The sequence below is a fragment of the Martes martes genome (assembly GCF_963455335.1).
Source record: "Martes martes genome assembly, chromosome: 3".
In the NCBI taxonomy this organism is placed as follows: Eukaryota; Metazoa; Chordata; class Mammalia; order Carnivora; family Mustelidae; genus Martes; species Martes martes.
In genome coordinates this window covers 56947553-56970765 of record NC_137890.1, presented here as the reverse complement: position 1 = coordinate 56970765, position 23213 = coordinate 56947553, and the positions used below count along the sequence as shown (strand labels likewise).

Genomic DNA, 23213 nt, shown 5'->3' with positions numbered 1-23213 from the left:
TAAAAATCTTAAAAAAAAAAAAAAAAAAAAAGACCAGACCACAAAGACCTTGGAGGATGGGTTCAGTAGTTGGTAATGGCTTGAGCATTAGGGACACTATAGTTCTTCATTACATAATACGATAAATGTGGTGCTTTGGGAAGGTGTGTATAAAAGAGTTTAGGGGAAGAACTGACAACCTATAGGCCTGGATTATGTAGGCACCTGCTACAAGCCATCTTTCCAGATACCACAACTGTTTCTGCACACACGCTCTAGGCCACTCTAGGCCCGAGTCTCTGAAACAAGATGTCACATGTGAGACTCATTCTCCATGCTTTCAGAAACAATCACTATAAAATCTGTCCCTTTTAAAACAAATGGAAAACAGGATGTGATCCTTTAAAGATGTGGTTCAGTAATACGGGGCAGAGATTATTTTTTTCTCTCTTTTAAAAAGATTTCTTTATTTGAGGGGGAGAGAAAGAATCTCAAGTAGACTGCCTGCTGAGTGGGGAGCCTAAAGCAGGGCTTGATCTCATGACCCTGAGGTCATGACCTGAGTCAACACGTAACCAACTGAGCCACTCAGGCGCCCTGGAATTTTTTTTTAAGATTTTATTTATTTATTTGACAGAGAGAGAGATCACAAATAGGCAGAGAGGCAGGCAGAGAGAGGAGGAAGCAGGCTCCCTGCTGAGTAGAGAGCCCAATGCGGGGCTTGATCCCAGGACCCTGAGATCATGACCTGAGCTGAAGGCAGATGCTTAACCCACTGAGCCAACCAGGCACCCCGGGGAATCTCTTTTTTTTTTTTTTTTTTAAATAATAAACCTCTATTAGTGATTATGTTGCTAAAAGAAACTTTTCCATTGTTGGTGAAGAGTGTAATATCCACTGATTTAAAGAGTCAGCAGGTGACAAGGTGAATTGAGGAATTTGAAGTTTCTCCATGACTTGTGATACCAACTACAAAATGAGACTCTGATAACTTATCCATATGCCATCAGATCATTCAGATTCTTTTTTTTTTTGAAATTCTTCTTTTTTTTTTTAAATTTCTTTTCAGTGTAACAGTATTCATTGTTTTTGTACCACACCCAGTGCTCCATGCAATACGTGCCCTCCTTAATACCCACCACCTGGCTCCCCCAACCTTCTACCCCTCGCCCCTTCAAAGCACTCAGGTTGTTTTTCAGAGTCCATAGTCTCTCATGGTTCACCTCCCCTTCCAATTTCCCTCAACTCCTTTCTCCTCTCCATCTCCCCATATCCTCCATGTTATTTGTTATGCTCCACAAATAAGTGAAACCATATGATAATTGACTCTCTCTGCTTGATTTATTTCACTCAGCATAATCTCGTCCAGTCCCGTCCATGTTGCTACAAAAGTTGGGTATTCGTCCTTTCTGATGGAGGCATAGTACTCCATAGTGCATATGGACCCCATCTTCCTTATCCATTCGTCCATTGAAGGGCATCTTGGTTCTTTCCACAGTTTGGTGACCGTGGTCATTGCTGCTATAAACATTGGGGTACAGATGGCCCTTCTTTTCACTACATCTGTGTCTTTGGGGTAAATACCCAGTAGTGCAATTGCAGGGTCATAGGGAAGCTCTATTTTTAATTTTCTGAGGAATCTCCACACTGTTCTCCAAAGTGGCTGCACCAACTTGCATTGCCACCAACAGTGTAAGAGGGTTCCCCTTTCTCCACATCCTCTCCAACACACGTTGTTTCCTGTCTTGCTAATTTTGACCATTCTAACTGGTGTAAGGTGGTATCTCAATGTGGTTTTAATTTGAATCTCCCTAATGGCTAGTGATTATGAACATTTTTTCATGTGTCTGATAGCCATTTGTATGTCTTCATTGGTGAAGTGTCTGTTCATATCTTCTTTTTTTTTAATTTTTTTAAGATTTTATTTATTTATTTGACAGAGATCACAAGTAGGCAGAGAGGCAGGCAGGGAGAGAGTGGGAAGGCAGGCTCCCCGCTGAGCAGAAAGCCCCATGTGGGGCTCGATCCCAGGACCCTGAGATCATGACCCGAGCTGAAGGCAGAGGCTTTAACCCACTGAGCCACCCAGGTGCCCTCTGTTCATATCTTCTGCCCATTTTTTGATACGATTATCTGTTTTGTGTGTGTTGAGTTTGAGAAGTTCTTTATAGATCCTGGATATCAACCTTTTGTCTGTACTGTCATTTGCAAACATCTTCTCCCATTGCGTGGGTTGCCTCTTTGTTTTGTTGACTGTTTCCTTTGCTGTGCAGAAGATTTTGATCTTGATGAAGTCCCAAAAGTTCATTTTCGCTTTTGTTTCCTTTGCCTTTGGAGACATATCTTGAAAGAAGTTGCTGTGTCTGATATTGAATAGGTTACTGCCTATGTTCTCCTCTAGGATTCTGATGGATTCCTGTCTCACGTTGAGGTCTTTTATCCATTTCGAGTTTATCTTTGTGTACGGTGTAAGAGAATGGTCGAGTTTCATTCTTCTACATATAGCTGTCCAATGTTCCCAGCACCATTTATTGAAGAGACTGTCTTTTTTCCACTGTATATTTTTTTCTGCTTTCTACTTGGGCTTCATACCATATTGACAGGGAAAAAAGATGGTCCATGGAAGTCAATCTGCCTAGGGATGAAGGACATGGCTGGGCTGCCAGGTGTCACAGTGACAGTTGACATACCACATCTTACAAGTCTCAATTCAGCCCCTTTACCTTCCCAGAATGTAAGATCACGATATGAACGCACAACTTCTGGGCTACTGAACCCAAAGGAAAAGGAATGAGGGTCTGAAGAGCAAGATACCACCTTTCCAGGACTCTACCGGAGGGCAGTTAGTGGGGCCACCAACTGCAGCGGTTCACAGGCTGTTCCTACTTCAGGGAGACTCTGAGCACTTCTTCTGAGTATCATATATTGCCTGGGACAGAACACAAGCTCTAAGCCTTGTTGGAGATTTAACCGTTACAAAATATTAAAACAAGGATATGTGGATTTATACAATAACCTCACTCAACACATTTTTTTTTCCCCCAGATAACTCGTGCCCAACTTGAGGGAGGGGCAGAGGACAGGTTTCTTTGCCTCTCCATCATTCCTCCACTTGGCTTTGCTGTGGAAAGCCTACTGGAAAGTAATAGATTTGTTTAACCAAGGCAAAGGGAGCAGCTATAAAACGACTCCATTTAGTTTCATTTCAAAATAAAGACATTATTGGGACGCCTGGGTGGCTCAGTTGGTTAAGCGGCTGCCTTCGGCTCGGGTCATGATCCCAGCGTCCTGGGATCGAGTCCCACATCAGGCTCCTTGCTCTGCGGGGAGCCTGCTTCTCCCTCTGCCACTCTGTCTGCCTGTGCTCACTCTCTCTCTCTCTCTCTCTCTGACAAGTAAATAAATTAAAAAAAAAAAAAGTTAAAAAAAAAATAAAGACATTATTTATTTATTAGAGAGGGAGGAGAGGGGGGCAGGGTAGAGGGGAAGAAGAGAGAGAACCTTTAGCAGGCTCCACACCCAGCACAGAGCCAGATGCAGGGCTAGATCTCCCGACCCTGAGATCAGGACCTGAGTCGAAATCGAGAGTCTGACGCTTGACTGACTGAGCCACTCAGGCGCCCCTCAGAATGAAGACATTTTTCCTAAGCTTTTAACCCTATACATCCCAGGTTCTCAGCACTAGTTGTGTATCAGTATTGCCCAGATATTCTTTTATTTGAATAACATGTTCATATGGGGCCTGAGCATCAGCATTTTTAAAAGTACTAATATGAGAACCTCTGGGACTGGACCCCATGCTGTGTAATTTTTAAAAGCTCCCTAAATGATTCTTTTTTTTTAAGGTTTTTTTTTTTTTTTTTTGACAGACAGAGATCACAAGCAGGCAGAAAAGCAGGCAGAGAAGGGGTGGGGGGAGAGAGAGCCTGATGCAGAGCTCAATCCCAGGACCCTGGGATCATGACCTGAGCCAAAGGCAGAGGCTTTAACCCACTGAGCCACCCAGGTGGCCCCCTAGGTGATTCTAATACACAGCCAAGGGTTAAGAATAACTACCACATAAAAAAGAAACTAGGTGTTGATTCTAAGCATTTTCGTTTTGGAATACCTGTCTGGCTTCAAAGAATAATGTCTCATCAGAGGAAATTCTGACTTTGAGATTAAAGAATGAAAGAAGAAAGTATCAAATGTAGAAAAATGTGTGTGTGTGTGTGTGTGTGTGTGTGTGTGTGTATGTGTGTTCTGTACATAGGGTATTGAAATAACTTAGTGTTAACTACCTTGGGGGCTGGGACATTTTTGCTAATCTGATGAAAGCTCTGCCTCAAAAAAAAAATGTACATATATGAAAATTTTGCAGATTTCAGGAACATCACAGACTTCCTGGAACTAATGTTAAAGACCTCTGCAATAGTCAGACTGTTATAACTACTTTTGTAAATAAGCAGGTAAAAAAATCATCCATAAGAAATGAGAGACCTAAGTAGGAGCCTTGATTTTGCCCCTAAATGACTGTGTGACTCTAAATAAATTACCTAAATTTGCTCCCCCCAGCTTTTCCACAAAGTGAAATTTTTATCTAACCATAGGACAGTGTGGGTAATGTTTTTACAATTTTGTAAAAAAAAGGTCGAGAGTCGATGGATATATGTGAAAGTACTTCGAGAAGCTATGCTTTATTATTAGAGATATCAAGAATTAATCTAAGAAAAAAAGAAATGATTTAAGAAGAAGCATACAATTTCTTGAGTAACTGACATGTTTATCTAACTCTCACGTTTATGGACCTCTGCCTGTCTGAAGACCATAGATTATAAGGAATTTGGTAACTCTTGAGCTTCACACTTTGTATTAGAAGGATGTCCCAGCCCCAGTTCCCTACACACTCAATCTCTCTCTCCCCGCAGTATGACGACTATCCTGCAGTTTTCACTTACGGTGTTTTCTGTCAAACTGCTAGTAAGTCCATTCGTACAACGTGAAAAAATTCAGCGTAAGTTAAAATACAAAGGAAAGACAGTAGTTCCAGAGGACATGAAACCTATGAACCAAAATTCAGTCTCTTTCGCAAGAGCCCTGAAGTATTTGTTTTCTTTCCCCTCTACCTCCCACAAAACCAGAGGCCCTGGGAACTCCCACTGTCATGTCCCCTATCAGAGGGTCACTACTTAGTAAGGAACCTTACTCCCCAAGGAGACACCATCTCAGAAGTACATTCGGTCCTGAAAAATTAAAGTATAAAAATCTAGGATTGAGAATAAAGCATATCTTTCACAATCAGTGCTTCTGATTGAAGGCCATGCACCAGACTGGTTAGATGGGAAGCAGAGGTACAAACTTGATACGCACGCACAGTAAGCAGAGCTACCCTAAAAGGAAGACACCAGCCCCAGCCTTCACGCTCCTGGGTGTCAATGTTTCCCATTCATTTCATTGTCTGGGTTTTAATGAAAATGCGCATGGAGGGTCCAATGCAGATAGTGAATCTTCACTATTTACCGCTCCTCAGAAAGATGTATTAAACAAAATGCAGAGTCACGTAGTTTAAGCTTCTGCCTGTTTGATCATAAAGGAAAATGCTTTATATGCAGAAATTTCAAGTGAGAGGAGATGTCAGGTCTCCAAAAGCAGCTATTATCAAACAAAGCAGCCAGAAAATTAATGCACTGCAGATGGCTATGACCGCAACCTTGGCTGTGAGCCAGCATCTTCCTCTCTTGGTAGGAGAATGTTTTTGAACTGCTTCTTGTACGCACAAAGCTTCCCTAAATGTTCTAGTTCTTTGACGTAAAATTCTTTCCTCTCTTTTACAGTGTATTGCTCTAACTCTCTAGATATTCTTTCCATAAACCCTCACTGACCCCTTCTAGCAGTGAGACACTGAGAAAGAATGGTATATGACTGTAGTTAGGACATTTTTGTTATACATAAAGAGGAATGGACCATTTAAAGAACAAATTAGTTTGATTCTTCTCCTCCAAATCAAGGACCCCCTTCCAGACAGCCTGCCTGTGCCTTCTTGCCATATCCATTTTAAAGTGGCTCTTTAGGGATGCCTGGGTGGTTCAGCCGGTTAAGTGTCTGTGTTCAGCTCAGGTCATGATCTCAGGGTCCTGGGATTGTGTCGCACATCAGGCCCCTTGCTCAGTGGGGCAGTCTTCCTCTGCCTGTCATTCTCCCTGCTTGTGCACTCTCTCTCTCTCTCTCTCTTCCTCTGACAAATAAATAAAATCGTTAAAAAATAAAATAAAATAAAATGACTCTTTATCCCTGGCAGCTAAAATGAATCTCTACCTCAGTAAGATGGCTCCATCATCCCTTTCCATCCCTGTCCACAGAAGTTGAGCCATTCTGGAGAGGGGTGTGTGTGTGTGTGTGTGTGTGTGTGTACATGTGTTTTCTCCCAAACAAGGACACTCATCTGATTTCCAAATGATTGAAGAATTTTTAAGTAATAGCTTGGTGTTTTAAGTAATAGCTTATTCTGGTTGAGAACTGCCACTTACATAAATCACCAGGTTGCAAACAAATAGGGCAAAAGACTCTCAAGGTAGCGACTTCTTTTGCATTAAGAAAATGCATACCCAAGCGTTTAATAACAAAATAATACACCTTTTATTCACACAGTTGATTTTTGTTTATGTGTTATCATGACTAATAGTAATGGCTGCAATTCATCACATTAGAAAAGCGATCAACAGTTCTAGCAGCACAGAATTAAAATTGATTGAGGCCCTTTGTCATCCTGGCAGAAGCTAATAATTACATCATTATTAAAATGTAGCCAATAACCAAAACTTTTTAACTTCTTTTGGTTTAAGACAAAATAGAACAAAATCAAGTTAATGTATTCCATTTGAATAATTCTGTGGAGAAGGCTACTCCCATGTTTATCTACCATTGGCAGACCATCCACTCTGGACTAAGGACTGTCCTAGGTGCTTTGCATATTGGATTCATTTTATCCTCCCCACATCTTTGAAGGCATGTTGGTGCCAACCTCATATGATAGATGAGGAACTGTGGGGATGAAGTAACCAGCCCAGCAGCACAGAGCCAGGACCAAGACTCAAATCCAGGTCTGTCTCATTCCAAAGTTTCCATTCTAGTCAACTACACTGAACAACTACACTGTAGAACCTTCTAGATGAATACAGGAAACACATTTCACAGATACACGTCCAAATACTTGGAGGACAAAACATTCATCTTAGAAACCATTTCTTAACTTTTATGATCAAAAGTTTTCTGAAGGTTGAACAAAACTGGTGTGTGTCCAGAGTCTGAGAGGATGTTCCCTTTGGAGCCATAGTCCTTCCATCCCTTCCTGGCCCACAGAATGTTATCAACAGGGTGGGACAGAGAGGAATAAAGGAAATGAAGAGTCATTAACCACACTAAGTGTCCTTAAGACCAGCTCTGGTGTCCTTTATCTCCGCCTTCCAAGAATACTGGGATGGCCTAGCATGGACAAGCGACAAATACAGTCAATGGAGTCTGTGAGGATAATGGCAAATGCCACTGAGAAAGCTTTGAGTTAAACATTATATTAACCCAAGCTCATGTCCTCCTCCTTGCAAGGACGGCCAGTGTGAGGGGAAACAAGGTTAGGACAGTTGGGCCTATGGTTGGGTAGAGCCAAACTGTCCCGAGCATGCACAAATTAGATTATAGAGCCTGAAAGAAGTTCTTCCAGTTGGGTAACAAAACTCAAGCAAGCCGTAGCTCCCAACTCTGAACTGAACCTATGTTCTTGGCTAGATTGTAACCACTCATTAGACTCTGAAGGGTGGTCAGAAGCAGTGTGCAGGACACTCCGTTATATAACTTTGAGGGAGGGATTAGAAAGAAACTTCATTCTGATGTTCTGCCAGGGTGCCCTTTGGCATCCACCCTTTCACAGAAGAAGCAATCTTAAACTAAGTTATACGAAGTAGTTATTTGATTCATGTTTCCTCTCCTTCCTCATTTCCCTGATGTTTCCTTTAGGGCATCACATGACTGCCAGGAGAGGAAGGCACTCCTCCGCCCCCCAAAATTATACAATGGTGGGAGTAGCCAGGTGAAGCTCCCTTAAATATGGTCCTACATCATGAGGGATAAATTGGCAGGATTAGAGGCCCAACATTCCTTTTACTCACTTTGTTCTCTCCTCTGCCTAAGCCCTGTCCCTAAGGGAGCTGTATGGGTTCTCCAAATTTCAGTGATGGAACAAATAACCATGGGCTAACATTTTCATGTCTTCTCTCATCTTGTACCTAACTCTTATATTTGTCAAGAAAAGTTTTAGCTTCTTATTTTTTTAAGATTTTTATTTATTTATTTATTTGACAGAATGAGAGCAGGAAAGCACAGGCAGGGGGAGCAGCAGAGGGAGGGGGAGAAGCAGGCTCCCGGCCCAGCCGGAAGCCTGGTGTGGGGTTTGATCCGAGGACCCCGGGATCATGACCCAAGCCGAAGGCAGTTGCTGAACCAACTGAGCCACCCAAGTGCCCCTATAGCTGCTTATTATTTGTATTCCGCCGTTATGAATATTCTACTACTAAAAATATATAAAGATTTTTATAGAACAATTAGAAATATGAACACTGATTCTATAATAATATTAAGGAAGTATTAAATTTCTATTTAAGAGTAGGATTGTGATAATATGAGGTTTTTAAAGAATATGTAGCTTTTATATCTACATAAGAAAATATGTACAGATTGGATGATATGATGTCTGGGATCTGTTTAAAAATAACATGGGAGAGGTTGCAGCAGGTAGGAATATGGGTGAAACAAGATCATCCTTGAGTTCACTAATGTTGTACTGGGTGATGGGTTCAATGTGCTAGGTTTGTTTTGGTTTTTCAGTGTTTTCTTTTGTTTTTTTTCTGCATATGTTATAATTTTTTGATAGCAAAAAGCTTCTTTTGAAAAAGAATCAAAGGACACGTGGGTGGCTCAGTTGCCAAGCAGCTGCCTTCGGCTTAGGTCATGAAACCAGGGTCCTGGGATCAAGCCTCACATTGGGCTTCTTGCTCAGCAGGAGCCTGCTTCTCCCTCTGCCTGCTGTTCCCCCTACTTGTGTTTGTTCTCCCACCCCGTGTCAAATAAATAAATAAAATATTTAATAAATAAATAAATAAGAATCAAAATTACAGTTAAAAAATAGAATTGGTAAGCTACTTTAAATTCACACTAGAAAATCATATTTTCTAAAAATGCTTTAAAATATGTGCAATTCTCTCTTAACCGTAGAGGGTTATGGAAGGAGGTGGGTGGGGGATAGGCTATACAGATGAGGGGCATTAAGGAGGGCACTTGTTATGATGAGTACTGGGTGTTGCACATAAGTGATGAATCACTAAATTCGACTCCTGAAGCCAATATTATACTGTAGCCAACTAACTAGAATTTAAATTACAATTTGAAACATAATTAATTAATTAAATATATGCAATTTTCATGATTGAATGTTAAATGGAATAGGAAAATCTAAATCTGCACATAAAATACTGCATATACATGTATATTTACTTATGCATGTAAATGGAAGAAGAAACTACCTAAAATGTAAATTAGAATTTCCCCTGGCTGGCAAGAATATATATTAGTATTCTTTATTCATTACTTTTTTCTTTTTCAAATTTTCTGAAAAGAAAATATGTTTACAAAATTATGAGGACATTTTTATAAATTATACTCATGGCACAATGTTAGGAGAAAAATAGTTAGAAACTATATATGAAATTCAATTATAAAATGTGTGTGAATGCTGTGTATGTGTGTTTATCTAAAAGAAATAGCATCATACCATTAATGGTGATTATCTCTGGATGGTAGGTGGCATCATTGGTCATTTTTATTTTCGTGTGAATGTATTTTATTCAATTAATAAGTATAATGTTGTAATCAGAAAAAATACAGCATGAAGAGTTAAAGCTAGACTTATTATACTTCTGTTTTTAAAAGATTTATTATTTATTTTAGAGAGAGACAGTGTGCATGAGCAGGGGGAGGGGCAATGGGAGATGGAGAGAGAGAGGGAAAGGAGCAGACACTTAACTGACTGAGCCACCCAGGAACCCCCTGTATTTCTTTAGAAGTAAAGGACTATTGGGGCACCTAGGTGGCTCAGTGAGTTAAGCCTCTGCCTTCAGCTCAGGTCATGGTCTCAGGGTCCTGGGATCGAGCCCTGCACTGGGCTCTCTGCTCAGCACGGAGCCTGCTTCCCCCTCTCTCTCTGCCTGCTGCTCCCCCTACTTGTGCTCTCTCTCTCTCTCTCTGTCAAATAAATAAATAAAATCTTAAAAAAAAAAAAAGAAGTAAAGGACTATCTCTATAGGGTACTATAACATATGCATATAAGAAACCATATGTTGTATATAGTTAATATATATTTTATATACATTCATATATATTACAACTATATATAATGTCACTACTATAACTATATATTAAATTTACATAATAACCCCCTAATATCTGTAAGTCCAAGAGAATTTTAAATTCTCACTGCAAGTATATATTGAGCTTTTAAACAATGTTGATACAGAATCCTTTGCCCTGCCACCATTATGTAGCAATGCTCCTCATGTAGACAATTCCTTCATAGGCATGTCTCATTTTCTGCCCAACTCCAGGTATCTCTATGCCAATACCAGTCTTCGGGCTACAGGATGATTCCAAGGTCTTTAAGGAAGGGAGCTGCTTACTTGCAGATGACAACTTTGTCCTGATCGGCTCTTTTGTGTCATTCTTCATTCCCTTAACCATCATGGTGATCACCTACTTTCTAACTATCAAGTCACTCCAGAAAGAAGCTACTCTGTGTGTGAGTGATCTTGGCACACGGGCCAAACTATCATCTTTCAGCTTCCTCCCTCAGAGTTCCCTGTCTTCAGAAAAGCTCTTCCAGCGATCCATCCATAGGGAGCCAGGGTCCTATGGCAGGAGGACTATGCAGTCCATCAGCAACGAGCAAAAAGCTTGCAAGGTGCTGGGCATCGTCTTCTTTCTGTTTGTGGTGATGTGGTGCCCATTCTTCATCACGAACATAATGGCCGTCATCTGCAAAGAGTCCTGCAACGAGAACATCATCGGAGCCCTCCTCAATGTGTTTGTTTGGATCGGTTACCTCTCCTCGGCGGTCAACCCACTCGTGTACACACTGTTCAACAAGACCTACAGGTCAGCCTTTTCCCGGTATATTCAGTGTCAGTACAAGGAAAATAAAAAACCATTGCAGTTAATTTTAGTGAACACTATACCGGCCTTGGCCTACAAATCTAGTCAGCTCCAAATAGGACAAAAAAAGAATTCCAAGAAAGATGCCAAGAGCACAGATAATGACTACAGTATGGTTGCTCTAGGAAAACAGCATTCAGAAGATGCTCCTACAGACAATATTAACACAGTGAATGAAAAGGTTAGCTGTGTGTGAGAGACTGGTTGCCATAGCAACCACGGAGGGCATACTAGGCAAATTTTCACCTATTCTGGGGGGAAAAAAAAAAGAAAATAGGGAGACTGGAAAAAAAAATCAGGCCAGTCTAGTAGAACCAACAATAATATTTATATGCCTCATTTTACTGTCAATGAAAAAAAAAAAGCAGGGTTAAATGACACAAAATGTGCACTTCAAAAATGTTCTGACAGCATTTCAGCTGTGAGCTTTATGATACTTATTTTTAACATTGTAAATGATATGTCTTTAAAATAATTAGCTTTTATTGTATAATTATACTGAGGCCATAAATAAGTCTAAATTACCTTCTATTTCAAGTGGAAATCTTACTACTCTGTTGTTAATTCACGGCATGAGTTGGTTACCTATTGCTGTAAATAACAATAGCTATAACTAGTGAAAATTGGTTAAATATAATATAATGACCTCTTGAAGAAAAATCTTCTTTAAAACTTACTATGCTACATATTTTGAACAACAACAAAAAAAGACACTAAGGACAGTGTTACAAAATCTGTATTGCTAAGATAATTAAATCAAATACTTGACGACTTTTTCAGATGTCATTTGGAAATATTCACAAAGTTGCTGGCATTTGCTGCATTTCAAGCTAATTCTTCTCAGAAGTGAAAAAGTTTTAAAATGTTATTTAATAACTACTGCTGCTTTCTCTTCTATTTGTGCTTTATTCTGAATCTCCACTGTGGTCTTGTGTAGTGTCTGTTCTACTAGGTAAACTATCAAAAGGATAATTTAACATTACCAAATACGTTTCTAGAAACTGCTTCTCCTGAACAGCACCATAGCAGTGTTTGGTAACTCGCTCTTTGACGACCACACCGTGCATGCGCTCTTCTGAGCAGTAAGCAGTATTGATGTAACTGTGTCAAGATTGAGGAATAAACTCAGGTTTTTGGCTACTGACAGCCGCAGAACCTTAGGACATCTCTGTAAAATGCAGGTGGCTTTCCTCTTGGCACCCATCAGGTAAATTGATGTTTTCAGATCAATCAATCTATATTCTTTACTAAAACTGTTCAGCTTTGGTCTCATAATCATCTACTGGGTCTATACTGTCTGTGAAGAAATGTCGCAGGTACTGAGGATATGAAAAGAATTAAAACAGTTTTCCTGCCTTTGAAGAAAATGACCTAACTGGAATGGTCCTTGTCAAAAATATTGATTAACAGACATTTTGAGAATTGGTTCAAACTGTTTTCTTCTTACTTGTTCAGAAGAAGGCTTGTTTCGATTCTGAGGGTAGTTTTCTCAATAAGCTTCCCGATTGGTTGCCAATAAATACCTATCAAGTGAGGGGGGGGGATGGTACAATAGGAGGTCAAAATTTGCAATTAGTTTAGAAATACACCACAACCTGGACCCAACCTGTCACTACCAAAGTTTCAAGGAAAATTTCTGCTTTATTTCCCTAAAAATCTGATTTATTTCTTACTCACTGACACTGGACTCCCTTAAAAAGAGCAGTAATACAGTGTTTTGTAGAAAAGTTTGCTAAAGAGAGAAAGAGTTTAACAGTAGTTAATTCACCTTGATATTCCTCTAGATTAAATTACACATTCTTACTAAAATAGATTTTAGATGATATGAGATTACAACACTGAAGCATTTCTATTAAATGAAAAATAGTTTTTTGCTCTAAGCCATTTGCAAAATATTATAGATTTGAAAACTGAAGAATGTGGGAGATGCCACTGTGTAATTTGGAAATGCTTTAAGGCTATCCAATTTAATTCTTATAGGTATGCTGAAAGGTATGTATTTCAAAGCTAGAATTTATAGCAAACCACTTATACCAAGGCTGCATTTGACCTGAACCACTTTAATGATAATACCATACTAACTGAGAAAAATACAAATGTTAAAAAATCTCTGCTCTAAAGTATTTTGCCATAGTTTATAACTCTGCACATTGCATTAAATATTAGAGAAAAGATTACAGATTCTATCCCCATTTACTCAATCTTGATCAGGATGAACATAAATACTGCCTGACCAATGTCTTTTGACTACATATATATTACAAATGTGTATTTTTTTCTTTCCATAAGTATCTACTCAAGTGTATATAGACAAACATGTATCTGTGTACATGTACAGACATGTTCTCATGCACTTTATTCGATATTTATATTATATTTATATGGAGAAAAAGCAAGAGTCATTAATGAAAACACTCAGTATATACACGTTTGCATGTTTGTATCCTGTCAATTAAAATGTGAATTCATGTTCTAACGTTTCTATGACTTTCCATTGCTGTCAAAGCAGATTAAAATGTAACAGAAGTATCAGCTCTTTAAATAAACTGGAAGTTCACCTAATTTTGTGGGAAGACTTTAACACAATTCGATGAGGGTGGTGAAAACAGTGGTCCTTTTAATAGCTGAGTGATCTTAAATAAAATGGTGGACCCTTTCAGACCCTTTTTCCATCTGGGGACTTTCTGACTACTAAGGCTTTCAAAACACCCCTGCCCTACCCCAGTGAGACACAGTGCTTGAACAATATATGGATCTGTGATTAAAGGACTCACTCCTAATCAATGCTTTAAGTTGAACAGTAGATTCTTTTATATTTAAAGAAGGGAATTAAATGCCATATAGTTAGGGGAAACACTCAGTTTAGACATACTTAATCTACTTGGCCACAGCGCCATCTCATGGTCATTTTTTAAAGTGCTACTGTAGCCAATGAACTAAGTTACTGTACTGCTTTTGGCAAAGGGTGCTTCTCCCATTTGTGCATCAACGAAACATATTTATAAAGTGTTAAATTATTCCGTGCCATATATAATAAATACAGTGAAGATTATTTTGTGTAATTATTTTAACCAAGGTGATTCTAAAAGATTTCAAGAAAGAATAATTATAAATAAAGTATACTCAAAAATCAATGTAATTTTGTGAGTCCGTAGTTTTGTCTGCTAAAGGGAGTTACCCAAACCTTTCGGCCATCAAACTAGGAACTCTACGTATTACCCAGATACTTTGAGAGTCCAAAGCCTGTGCTCTGAGGTTCAGTGACTGAACCAGGATCAAGCTGGCTGAGTTAGATTTAAGATTGTGTGATCCAGTTTGCCAATATCTACAGCAGAGAAATGCTCTACGTTCGGTCACTCCATCTGGTTCAACACAGCCCAGAAACACAGAGAACCACTGCTATACCCCCAACGCATGCACACCGCTACTGATGGGTACGTGTGTACACGTGTACCCCAAGACGTGCAAGGGGCCTTCACACACACGTGACACACATTTTCACAGGAGATAATTTCAGGAATTGAAGTAAACCAAGAAAACATGGCATCATTGAATAAACTGGAAAGTTGCCCTGATTCGTCATTTCACCTCTAAACGTAGGAAAAGTTTATGAAATCCGGGCAGTAGGTATCTTTTCCAAGCGTTTATAGCTCTTTGTATTGAGTACCTACCCTGTGCCAGGAATTAAGCTGGCTGCTTTGCTTGACTGACCTAAAGGAATCTTCACAACAATCCTATGGGGTAGGTATTGCTATTCCTTATTTTTCAGAGATAAAGAAACTGAGACTCAGAACAGTTAGTAACATGTCCAAGGTCACGCAGCTGGCAAAAAAAAAAAAAAAAAAGTGACAAGTTCAAGCCTGGGTCATCTGACTCTGAAGCATAAAATTCTTGTCCCTGCCCAATATGGCATGGGAGGAAAAAAACACCAAATTCAGAACCAAAAGATGCAAGTTCCCATCTTAGCTTGCCTACAGACTGGTTTTATAACCTCGGACAAATCGCTTAAGAACCCTGGGCCGCAATTGCACTGTCTCCAAAAAGGGAGCCACTAGTAGCTGACCTGGCTAATGGAGAGCGTCACTTAAATGAGGTCATGGCTATGGCTGTGCTTGATAACCTGTAAAGCACCATGTAAATGTAATAACTGTGTTGTTATTGAAAAGAAAAATACCCAAAGCCAGTTTATAACATTAGCCATCAGAGCAAATTCCACACAAAACTGTGGGCTAGTCAATATTATTATTCAACAGCTTCTACTATCCTTTCCGTGAACACTCTCATTTTTTAAAACATTGTTTTGTCCATACCATGATGCAGAGTTCCCTTCACTGGTATTTTTTCCTGCTTACATCAAAACTTACCCATTCTATGACCCATCCTATCAGTTCCTCTTCTCTACTAGAGCCCCAATAAGTAATTCAAGCTGACAAACCACCGTCTATCACTGAGGTCCCTTCAGCTGTCCACCATGATCATAATCCATGATTAAAAACTTTAGCACCAGGAAGACAAGTAAGAAAGAAATTTAGGGACAAGAAATATTCTCCTGGCATCACTCAAATGACCCACAGGAAAACAAGTACTTTCAGAAACTTCATAATGTATATGCAGTTTTGTAACTTAACATTAAATTTTAATTCACAATCATAATGATGATTTTGAAGAAAACATGTGATTTTTAAGATTTAATTCTAAAATGAGAACACTAATGATACTACTGAGCTTATCGCAAGTTTTATAGTCAATGGACATTTGCCCCAGTAAACATGCAATAGGACAGGGACGGCTGGGTGGCTCAGTTGGTTAAGCGGCTGCCTTCGGCTCAGGTCATGATCCCAGCGTCCTGGGATCGAGTCCCACATCGGGCTCCTTGCTTGGCGGGGAGCCTGCTTCTCCCTCTGCCTCTGCCTACCACTCTGTCTGCCTGTGCTTGCTCGCTCTCTCTCTAACAAATAAATAAATTAAAAAAAAAAAACATGTAATAGGACAAAACTCTATTAATTTTTATTATTTGTGTGGGTGGTTTGTTTGCAAAAAAAAAAAAATGGTTTATTTTCCTTAATGATATATACCCCAGTCTTCTCCCTTTTTGATATTTAATGACAACTGTCCTTTGATATTTAATTAAATTGTCCACCTGAGACAACACATTATGGGAAGTTTTCACACCCAGCTGGAGCCTCAGGCATGAGAGACCTGAGGAAGGACACCTAGGTCCAGTCTGCTGCTACTGTCTGGCCCTGGACAAGTCAAAGTCTTTCTTTTTTTTTTTTTTCAAGTCTATAATAAGGGACTATAATCAGCAATCTTTTCAAAAGGCCTCTTCTGAGTCTGTTTATCTCAATGTTAGGAGTCCAGTCCAGGCTCTGATGAACAAAGACACAGCTTCATGAACAAAGAATATTTTGGAATAATTCTCATATTCTCTGAAATTCTTCAGATGCATTGCAAGTAAATGACAACTATAACTTTTATATGGGAATCTTTTAGAAAAACCAAATTATTAGGGATCCAAGGAGTTTCTAATGTATGAGACCAAGAGCCAGATATCAACACAAATGATTCCTACTGTGGCATTTTTCCCACCATCAGCCTCATTTCTGCACATTTTATAGATGGTACAAGATATCAGGTTGCTCTTTTTAACAGGCCCCAGGTTGCCTAAAGAACAAGTGCTCTCACTATTCAAGTTCAACTTCCTTGAAGGGTTAAAATGCAAGAGTTCAAAAAGATTGAGATACCATGGTGCAATGAGGATCTCTTTTTTTAAAGCTAGATTTTTGTTGAAAGGGAGCCAAAATCATTTAAGTTTTTATTTATAATTAAGATTACAACATCTTTAAAGGTGTTTATTCTGGCTTCTAGAGAACAGCACAATTTGTACTTCCTGTCCTATATTTATTTCAAATATTGAAAGGCAATAAAATCCCATTATTTAGATGATCTTGTCTTAGTTGGGGTGACCCCAAGTACAGAGCCAAGACAAGAACTTGAGTGCAGATCATTTATGTGGCACGTGATCTCAGGAAGCAGACAAAATAAGGAAAGAGGTAAAGTCTATTTAAGGGTGTGGTATTAAGGATAGTACAGACAGTTAGGGGTCAATTCCACTAGCAGCAGCAACAGATGACTAGGAACCCTTCACTACAGCTGGAACTAAATTCAAAGGTGGGCCAAAAGCACCTGGTTGAGAGCTTGCATGAATGTTTTACCCAGGCAGTGATTAACTATGGTCTCAAAAATCAGTATGTGGGGCACCCACATGAGGGGTGGCTCACTCAGTTAAGCATCTTCTGCCTTTGGTCTTCTGCCTTTGGCTCAGGTCATGACCCCAGTGTCCTAGGATCCAGTCCCACATTAGGATCCCTGCTCAGCAGGGAGTCTGCTTCTCCCTCTCCCTCTACAAGCTCCCCCTGCTTATGCTCTCTCTATCTCTCCCTCTCAGTCTCTCTCAAATAAATAAAATCTTCAAGAAAACCAATATGCATCCTCAATAGAAAGTGGTGTTATGGGGCACCTGGGTGGCTGAGGGGGTTAAAGCCTCTGCCTTCGGCTCAGGTCATGATCTCAGGGTCCTGAGATCAAGCTCCGGATCAGGCTCTCTGCTCAGCGGGGAGCCTGCTTCCCCCTCTCTCTCTGCCTGCCTCTCTGCCTACTTGTGATCTCTCTGTCAAATAAATAAATAAAATCTTTAAAAAAAAAAAAAAAAGAAAGAAAGTGGTGTTATTATGGTTAGTAACAATATTTAAATGAACATCCATTCATAATGTACAAACATGTCTAAACTTATTACTAAAGCCCTAGGACCGGCAAACACAATTCCTATAGATTGAAAGTTGATAATTCCTTCCAGCTTTGAAGGTTCTGGATAGCCATTATCATTCCCACAGGAGCTGCAAAAGACCTAGAGACGCTCTCTAATGCCCTAATATGTAATACAAATTCTCTGTATGAGTTCTACTTATTCAGCCTAAGTAATAGTTCTAAACTACTGAACTATAAGGAACAAAAAGAAACATACCCAATAAATTCAAGAGCTAGAGGAGCTTAGACATCATCTGATACGGGCTTCTCATTTAGCAGAAATGGTGATAAGGAGCCAGGGAAATTAGAGAAATTATGCAAGGCCACCTGGCCAAGCAGCATCAGAGGCCGCAATAGGATGAAAGCCTCACCTCTTCCAAACTCTACTTTTCCCCTTCTATATGCAAAGACAATCAAAGAAGGGCCCGCTGTTCTGTGGTTTACATGGCTTATTTATTCATATAACCAAAAATATATTTAAATTGGGTTGAGAGACCAGTGCCACAAACTCACTTATTCTCTCCATGTGTTTGTTAGTGAGGGTCCACTATGTGTATCTTATACCTCAGACATCGTTAAGTGTGGGAAATCTTCAGATGAAATTGCTCCTTAATAAATATTAAAAGGACATGTTTGGTGGGGAATTATCCTATCCTCTTTAGAAAACTAATGTTTATGTTGCTGAACCTACTGGCTTTGTCACAGATTGACCTAGTTGATATGTGGATAACTCAACACACTTACCCAATGATGCTTCTTAAGACACTGCATCCAAAAGACGTCCCCACCGCAAGGCCTCCACTCTTCTGCTGATGTTTTCACAGCTGCAGACTCTAGTGAAAGCAGATTCATGTGGGTCAGTGGCAAAAGTGTTTAAAATATAGAGTTTGTAAGTTAGTTCTAAAGGGGGAAAAATTAAAATTAGATGTAATATTCAATATCACTAACTCTAGGCTCCACTATCAATGTTCTACCTTCTACAATGCAGGTTCGCATGGGGTATATAAAAAAGAATATCCAAAATATGGGAATTGAGTCAACAGAGATAACCAAACCAAGAAGAATTTTTTTAAAAGAGGAAAAAAATGTTAAAAAGAAATAAAGTCAAAACGAATTTGTTCAGCACGTACACATTTAATAACTTACCTCTCTGGTACACTGAATATGAGAAATATCTCTAAGTATTTAATTTCTAAAAATGAGATGGTGGGTTTTTTCCAGAACTAGCAGGAAACAGGAAATGTGAGTTATTCATGAGTGATTATGAGTATGACAAATTTAATTCAACTAAACATATTCAAGACTGAAGAGCAAGAAGAGTGATTTGCATGAAAATGTCACGCTATTCTGAGCCTTCAGTTCACTTGTCTTTGATAAATTCATCCCTATACTTGTCTACGGTAGAATGTGGAAGCTCTGACTCACATCTGGTCTTCCACCTGTCCACCAGACAGACCTGACCAACTAGCACCACTCAAAAAGAATAAATCTTGTCAACCTTAAAACTATAATGATAATCATGATGCAAGCACCATGTTATCTTAATTTATGTTAAGCACAATAAATAAAACATTGGAACTATAGGTACATTTAGGTAATAGTCTATGTTAAGAAATTTACTTAATGAATTTGAATTTGAAATACAAATTTGAGGGGCGCCTGTGTGGCTCAGTCGGTTAGAGTGACCGACTCTTAGTTTTGGCTCAGGTCATAATCTCAAGGTCATGAGATGGAGCCCTGCATTGGCTCTGCAGGAAGTCTGCTGGATATTCTCTCCCTTTCCCTCTCCATCTACTCCTTCCCCTGCTCACTCTCTCTTTCTCTAAAAATAAACAAATAAATCTTTTTAAAAAAAAGAAATATAAATTTGAATTTGCTGATAAATTTGAAAGACAAATAATTTCCCCCTTGGGGAAGAATATTTTTTATTTGAATTCAGTAATAACTTGTGTTGCTATTTGTCCTATTTGCCTCTAAGAAATCAGGCAATATACAGCTAACTACTTGTAGGTAGATAATAATGTGCATATAAACATAAATTACAATGTTCTGATATTTTTCTGAAGTAGTGAAATTAAACTCAGAACCATCCAATCTACCTTCCTTACAGAAGGAGGAATGTAAAAGGAAGACATTGATGTTACTATTTATTGAGCAACTATTTTGTGCTAAGGGATTTCATATATGTAAGCTCAGTAATAGGTCTACCTGTATCTCATTGTAACTGGTGAGCAAAACCTTGTCTCAAAGGGAAATTTGCCCAATTTGCCCAAGCTAAGGAAGAGAACCAGAATTCAAATTCAGATCTGTATGACTGTTAAGCTTTAACAGTTTCCTAATTCCGTTTCCTAATTCCACTAGACCAAAGATTAGAAAACATTGTCTACAAAGGGTCAAACAGTATATATGTTAGGTTTTGTGGCCCATACAATCTGTCACAACCATTCAGCTGGTGCTGTAGTGCAAAAGCAGACATAAACAGCAAGCAAATGAGAAGACGTGACTGTCTCCCGTTAAAACTGCATTTATAAAACCGGGTGTCAGGCCAGATTTGGCTCCTGGGTAATAACTAGCCATTTCTGGTCTACATTGTCCAGCATCAATAATAATTACAATAAACACAACAACTAATAACATATTTTACCATCCCAACTATTCATTTGAACCCTTATTGAATGCTAAATATTTTATTCTATCTTTTAAGATACCATTTCATTTAATTTTTATGGTATCAACACTGCATTCTGTACAGAAGAAAACTAAAGATTAAGGGACTTGCCCAAGCTCACACATAGTAAAGTGAAGCTGGATTTTCAATCAACAGCCATGTTGTCAGCCACTTGCACTGCTTCTTCCCTACCCCAGAAATCTAAGCGCACATTTCCATTATGCCCGCATTACGTCCAAGACTGCCCAGCCTAAGTTAATCAAAGAAAGAAGCGCAACAGAACTTCAACCTTATTTAAGGGACAGCTCCTCCTAAATTCCCTAACCTACAGTGCAGAGTAGATTAGACATTGCTGAATAAACATAATTTTAACCTGTAAGTATAGTTCACCATAATATGACTAATTCTTTTTTTTTTTAAGATTTTATTTATTTATTTGACAGACAGAGATCACAAGTAGGCAGAGAGGGAGGCAGAGGGAGAAGCAGGCTCCCCGCTGAGTGGAGAGCCCGATACGGGGCTCGATCCCAGGACCCTGGGATCATGACCTGAGCCGAAGGCAGAGGCTTTAACCCACTGAGCCACCCAGGCGCCCCATAATATGACTAATTCTTATATAAAGGATCTCTCCTGATATTGTAAGATATAGCCACCATATACTGATTTCTGTCTCTTCTCTTGGCTCACCTTTATGCCCAGAAAATGTATCTAACATTAATTTCCTCTTAATGAAAGCTAAAATGAATAAGCCTATGTCCTTCACACCAGTCGAATGATGCTCAAAAATAAATTTCTGATATTTCCTTTCTACTTCTTGCACTAATGAATAAAAGAATGAATTTGAACAGAGGAAAAAAATACTATTTAAATTGAGTGTTAGAGGGTGCCTGGGTGGCTCAGTCAGTTAAGCATCCGCCTTCAGCTCAGGTCATGATCCTAGGGTCCTGGGACTGAGTCCCGCATCAGGTTCCCTGTCCAGTGGGAAGTCTGCTTCTCCCTCTCCTACTTCCCCTGGTTTGTGTTCCCTCTCTCACTGTGTCTCTCTCTGTCAAATAAATAAATAAAATCTTAAATAAATAATTAATTAATTGTTAGACATGCTGGTTCCTTGAAAAACCTCCTCAAGGTCCTTCAGAGAACATGGAGTTTATTATCAGGAGACAGTAAGCATGAGTAAGCAGTAATCACAAATATCAGAGACCTCGCAGAAGCCCAGAAAGAAAGGCCCAGTTTCATACCAATTCTAGGACCTGAGCTTACACAGGCACTAGATCTTCCACTTGATCATCCATGGGACCCAGCTACTCCCTCTCAGCCTCTTCCTCTCTGTGCCTCTTTTACTCTTCCTGTATGTCCCACTTGGCACTCCCATTTCTCACCTTACATTATTTCCCTTGTAATATAACCATTTCCAACTTCCTGTTACCTAGACTATAAAATACAGTAGTCACATTTTAAAGAATGTTACCACAAAGCAAGCCAGCCAATTTTCTTTTCTGGGGCAATCTGCAAGACAGTCATTGCTAAATAATACAGAAGCTTAAGTACGAAATCCAGGAAATACAATAGGCTGGAGATGAACCAAACTCAATGACTCTTTTCCAATACTTGCCCTGGGAACTGTGATGTGATGACCTCTACAAGTAACACCATGTACTGTGATTAGAAGAGTCATGCTACAACCTAAAGAAAATTAGACAATTCAGAAGGAAAAATGTGCCAAGCCTCAGTAGAGGAGAAAATTACTTAGTAGCTGAGTTGGAAACATTTATGTTATTGGGCATCCGGAGTCCTCCAACCATCTGACCCCTATGTTATAAAGACATACCTAGGAGAAGAAAGGCACAGAACAACACAAGTAGCCTGCAGCCCCCAGTAGGATGCCCAGTTTATACCCGTGATCAGAGAAGAGCATGGATTTAATTATCTGTAAACCAGAACTCTAAGAAGAAATGAGGGAATTAACTACAGGATGTTAAAAAAAATAAGCTAATATATCTTTCCTGCAATGCAGCAAGAATTATTTGAGTTATTCCATATTTCTTAGATTCACAATAAGAAGTTACATTAGAGATCCTGAAGGCTTTATTTTATTTTAACAGTTCCTGGTTAGGCCATTATGGGAGGCTGTATTTTAAATATAATGGTAAAAGATTCAGGAAAATATTAGAAAGGACATGGGCTTAGGAGTTACACAGACACTACTTTAGATTCTGCCTCTACTATTCACTGGCTGTATGAGAAAATACTGAACCTTTGTGAGCCTCATCTGCTAAATGGGGATGATAGTATTTTGTGGAGTTGTAAGAACTAGAGATAGATCGTTGAACAGCATTGGACCTATTCTAGATGATGACTATTAACATTACTAGCTAGAGAACAAAGGCACAACTCTACTTGTTACAAGGACCCACCTGATTGTCTCCCACACAAAGGAGGACAAAAATGAAGCCAAAGGGGCCTCCAGAGCTAATAAGTTGTAGGCAAAACTTACACACAAGATCTGGCAAGGATCTCAATCTATTCT

The 23213-nt window shown here is 39.3% G+C and overlaps 1 protein-coding gene across 1 annotated transcript in view; it reads left to right on the top strand.

The window, feature by feature from the left end:
• The window catches only part of HTR2A (5-hydroxytryptamine receptor 2A), a gene marked incomplete at both ends in the record, with an annotated part of 59060 nt that extends 47653 nt beyond the window's left edge, over nucleotides 1-11407 (top strand). Inside the window, one exon of the mRNA XM_080799358.1 lies at nucleotides 10608-11407. Within this exon, the coding sequence (XP_080655484.1) occupies nucleotides 10608-11407 (800 nt within the window). The remainder of the gene's footprint in view (nucleotides 1-10607) is intronic.
• Nucleotides 11408-23213: the final 11806 nt, after the last annotated feature.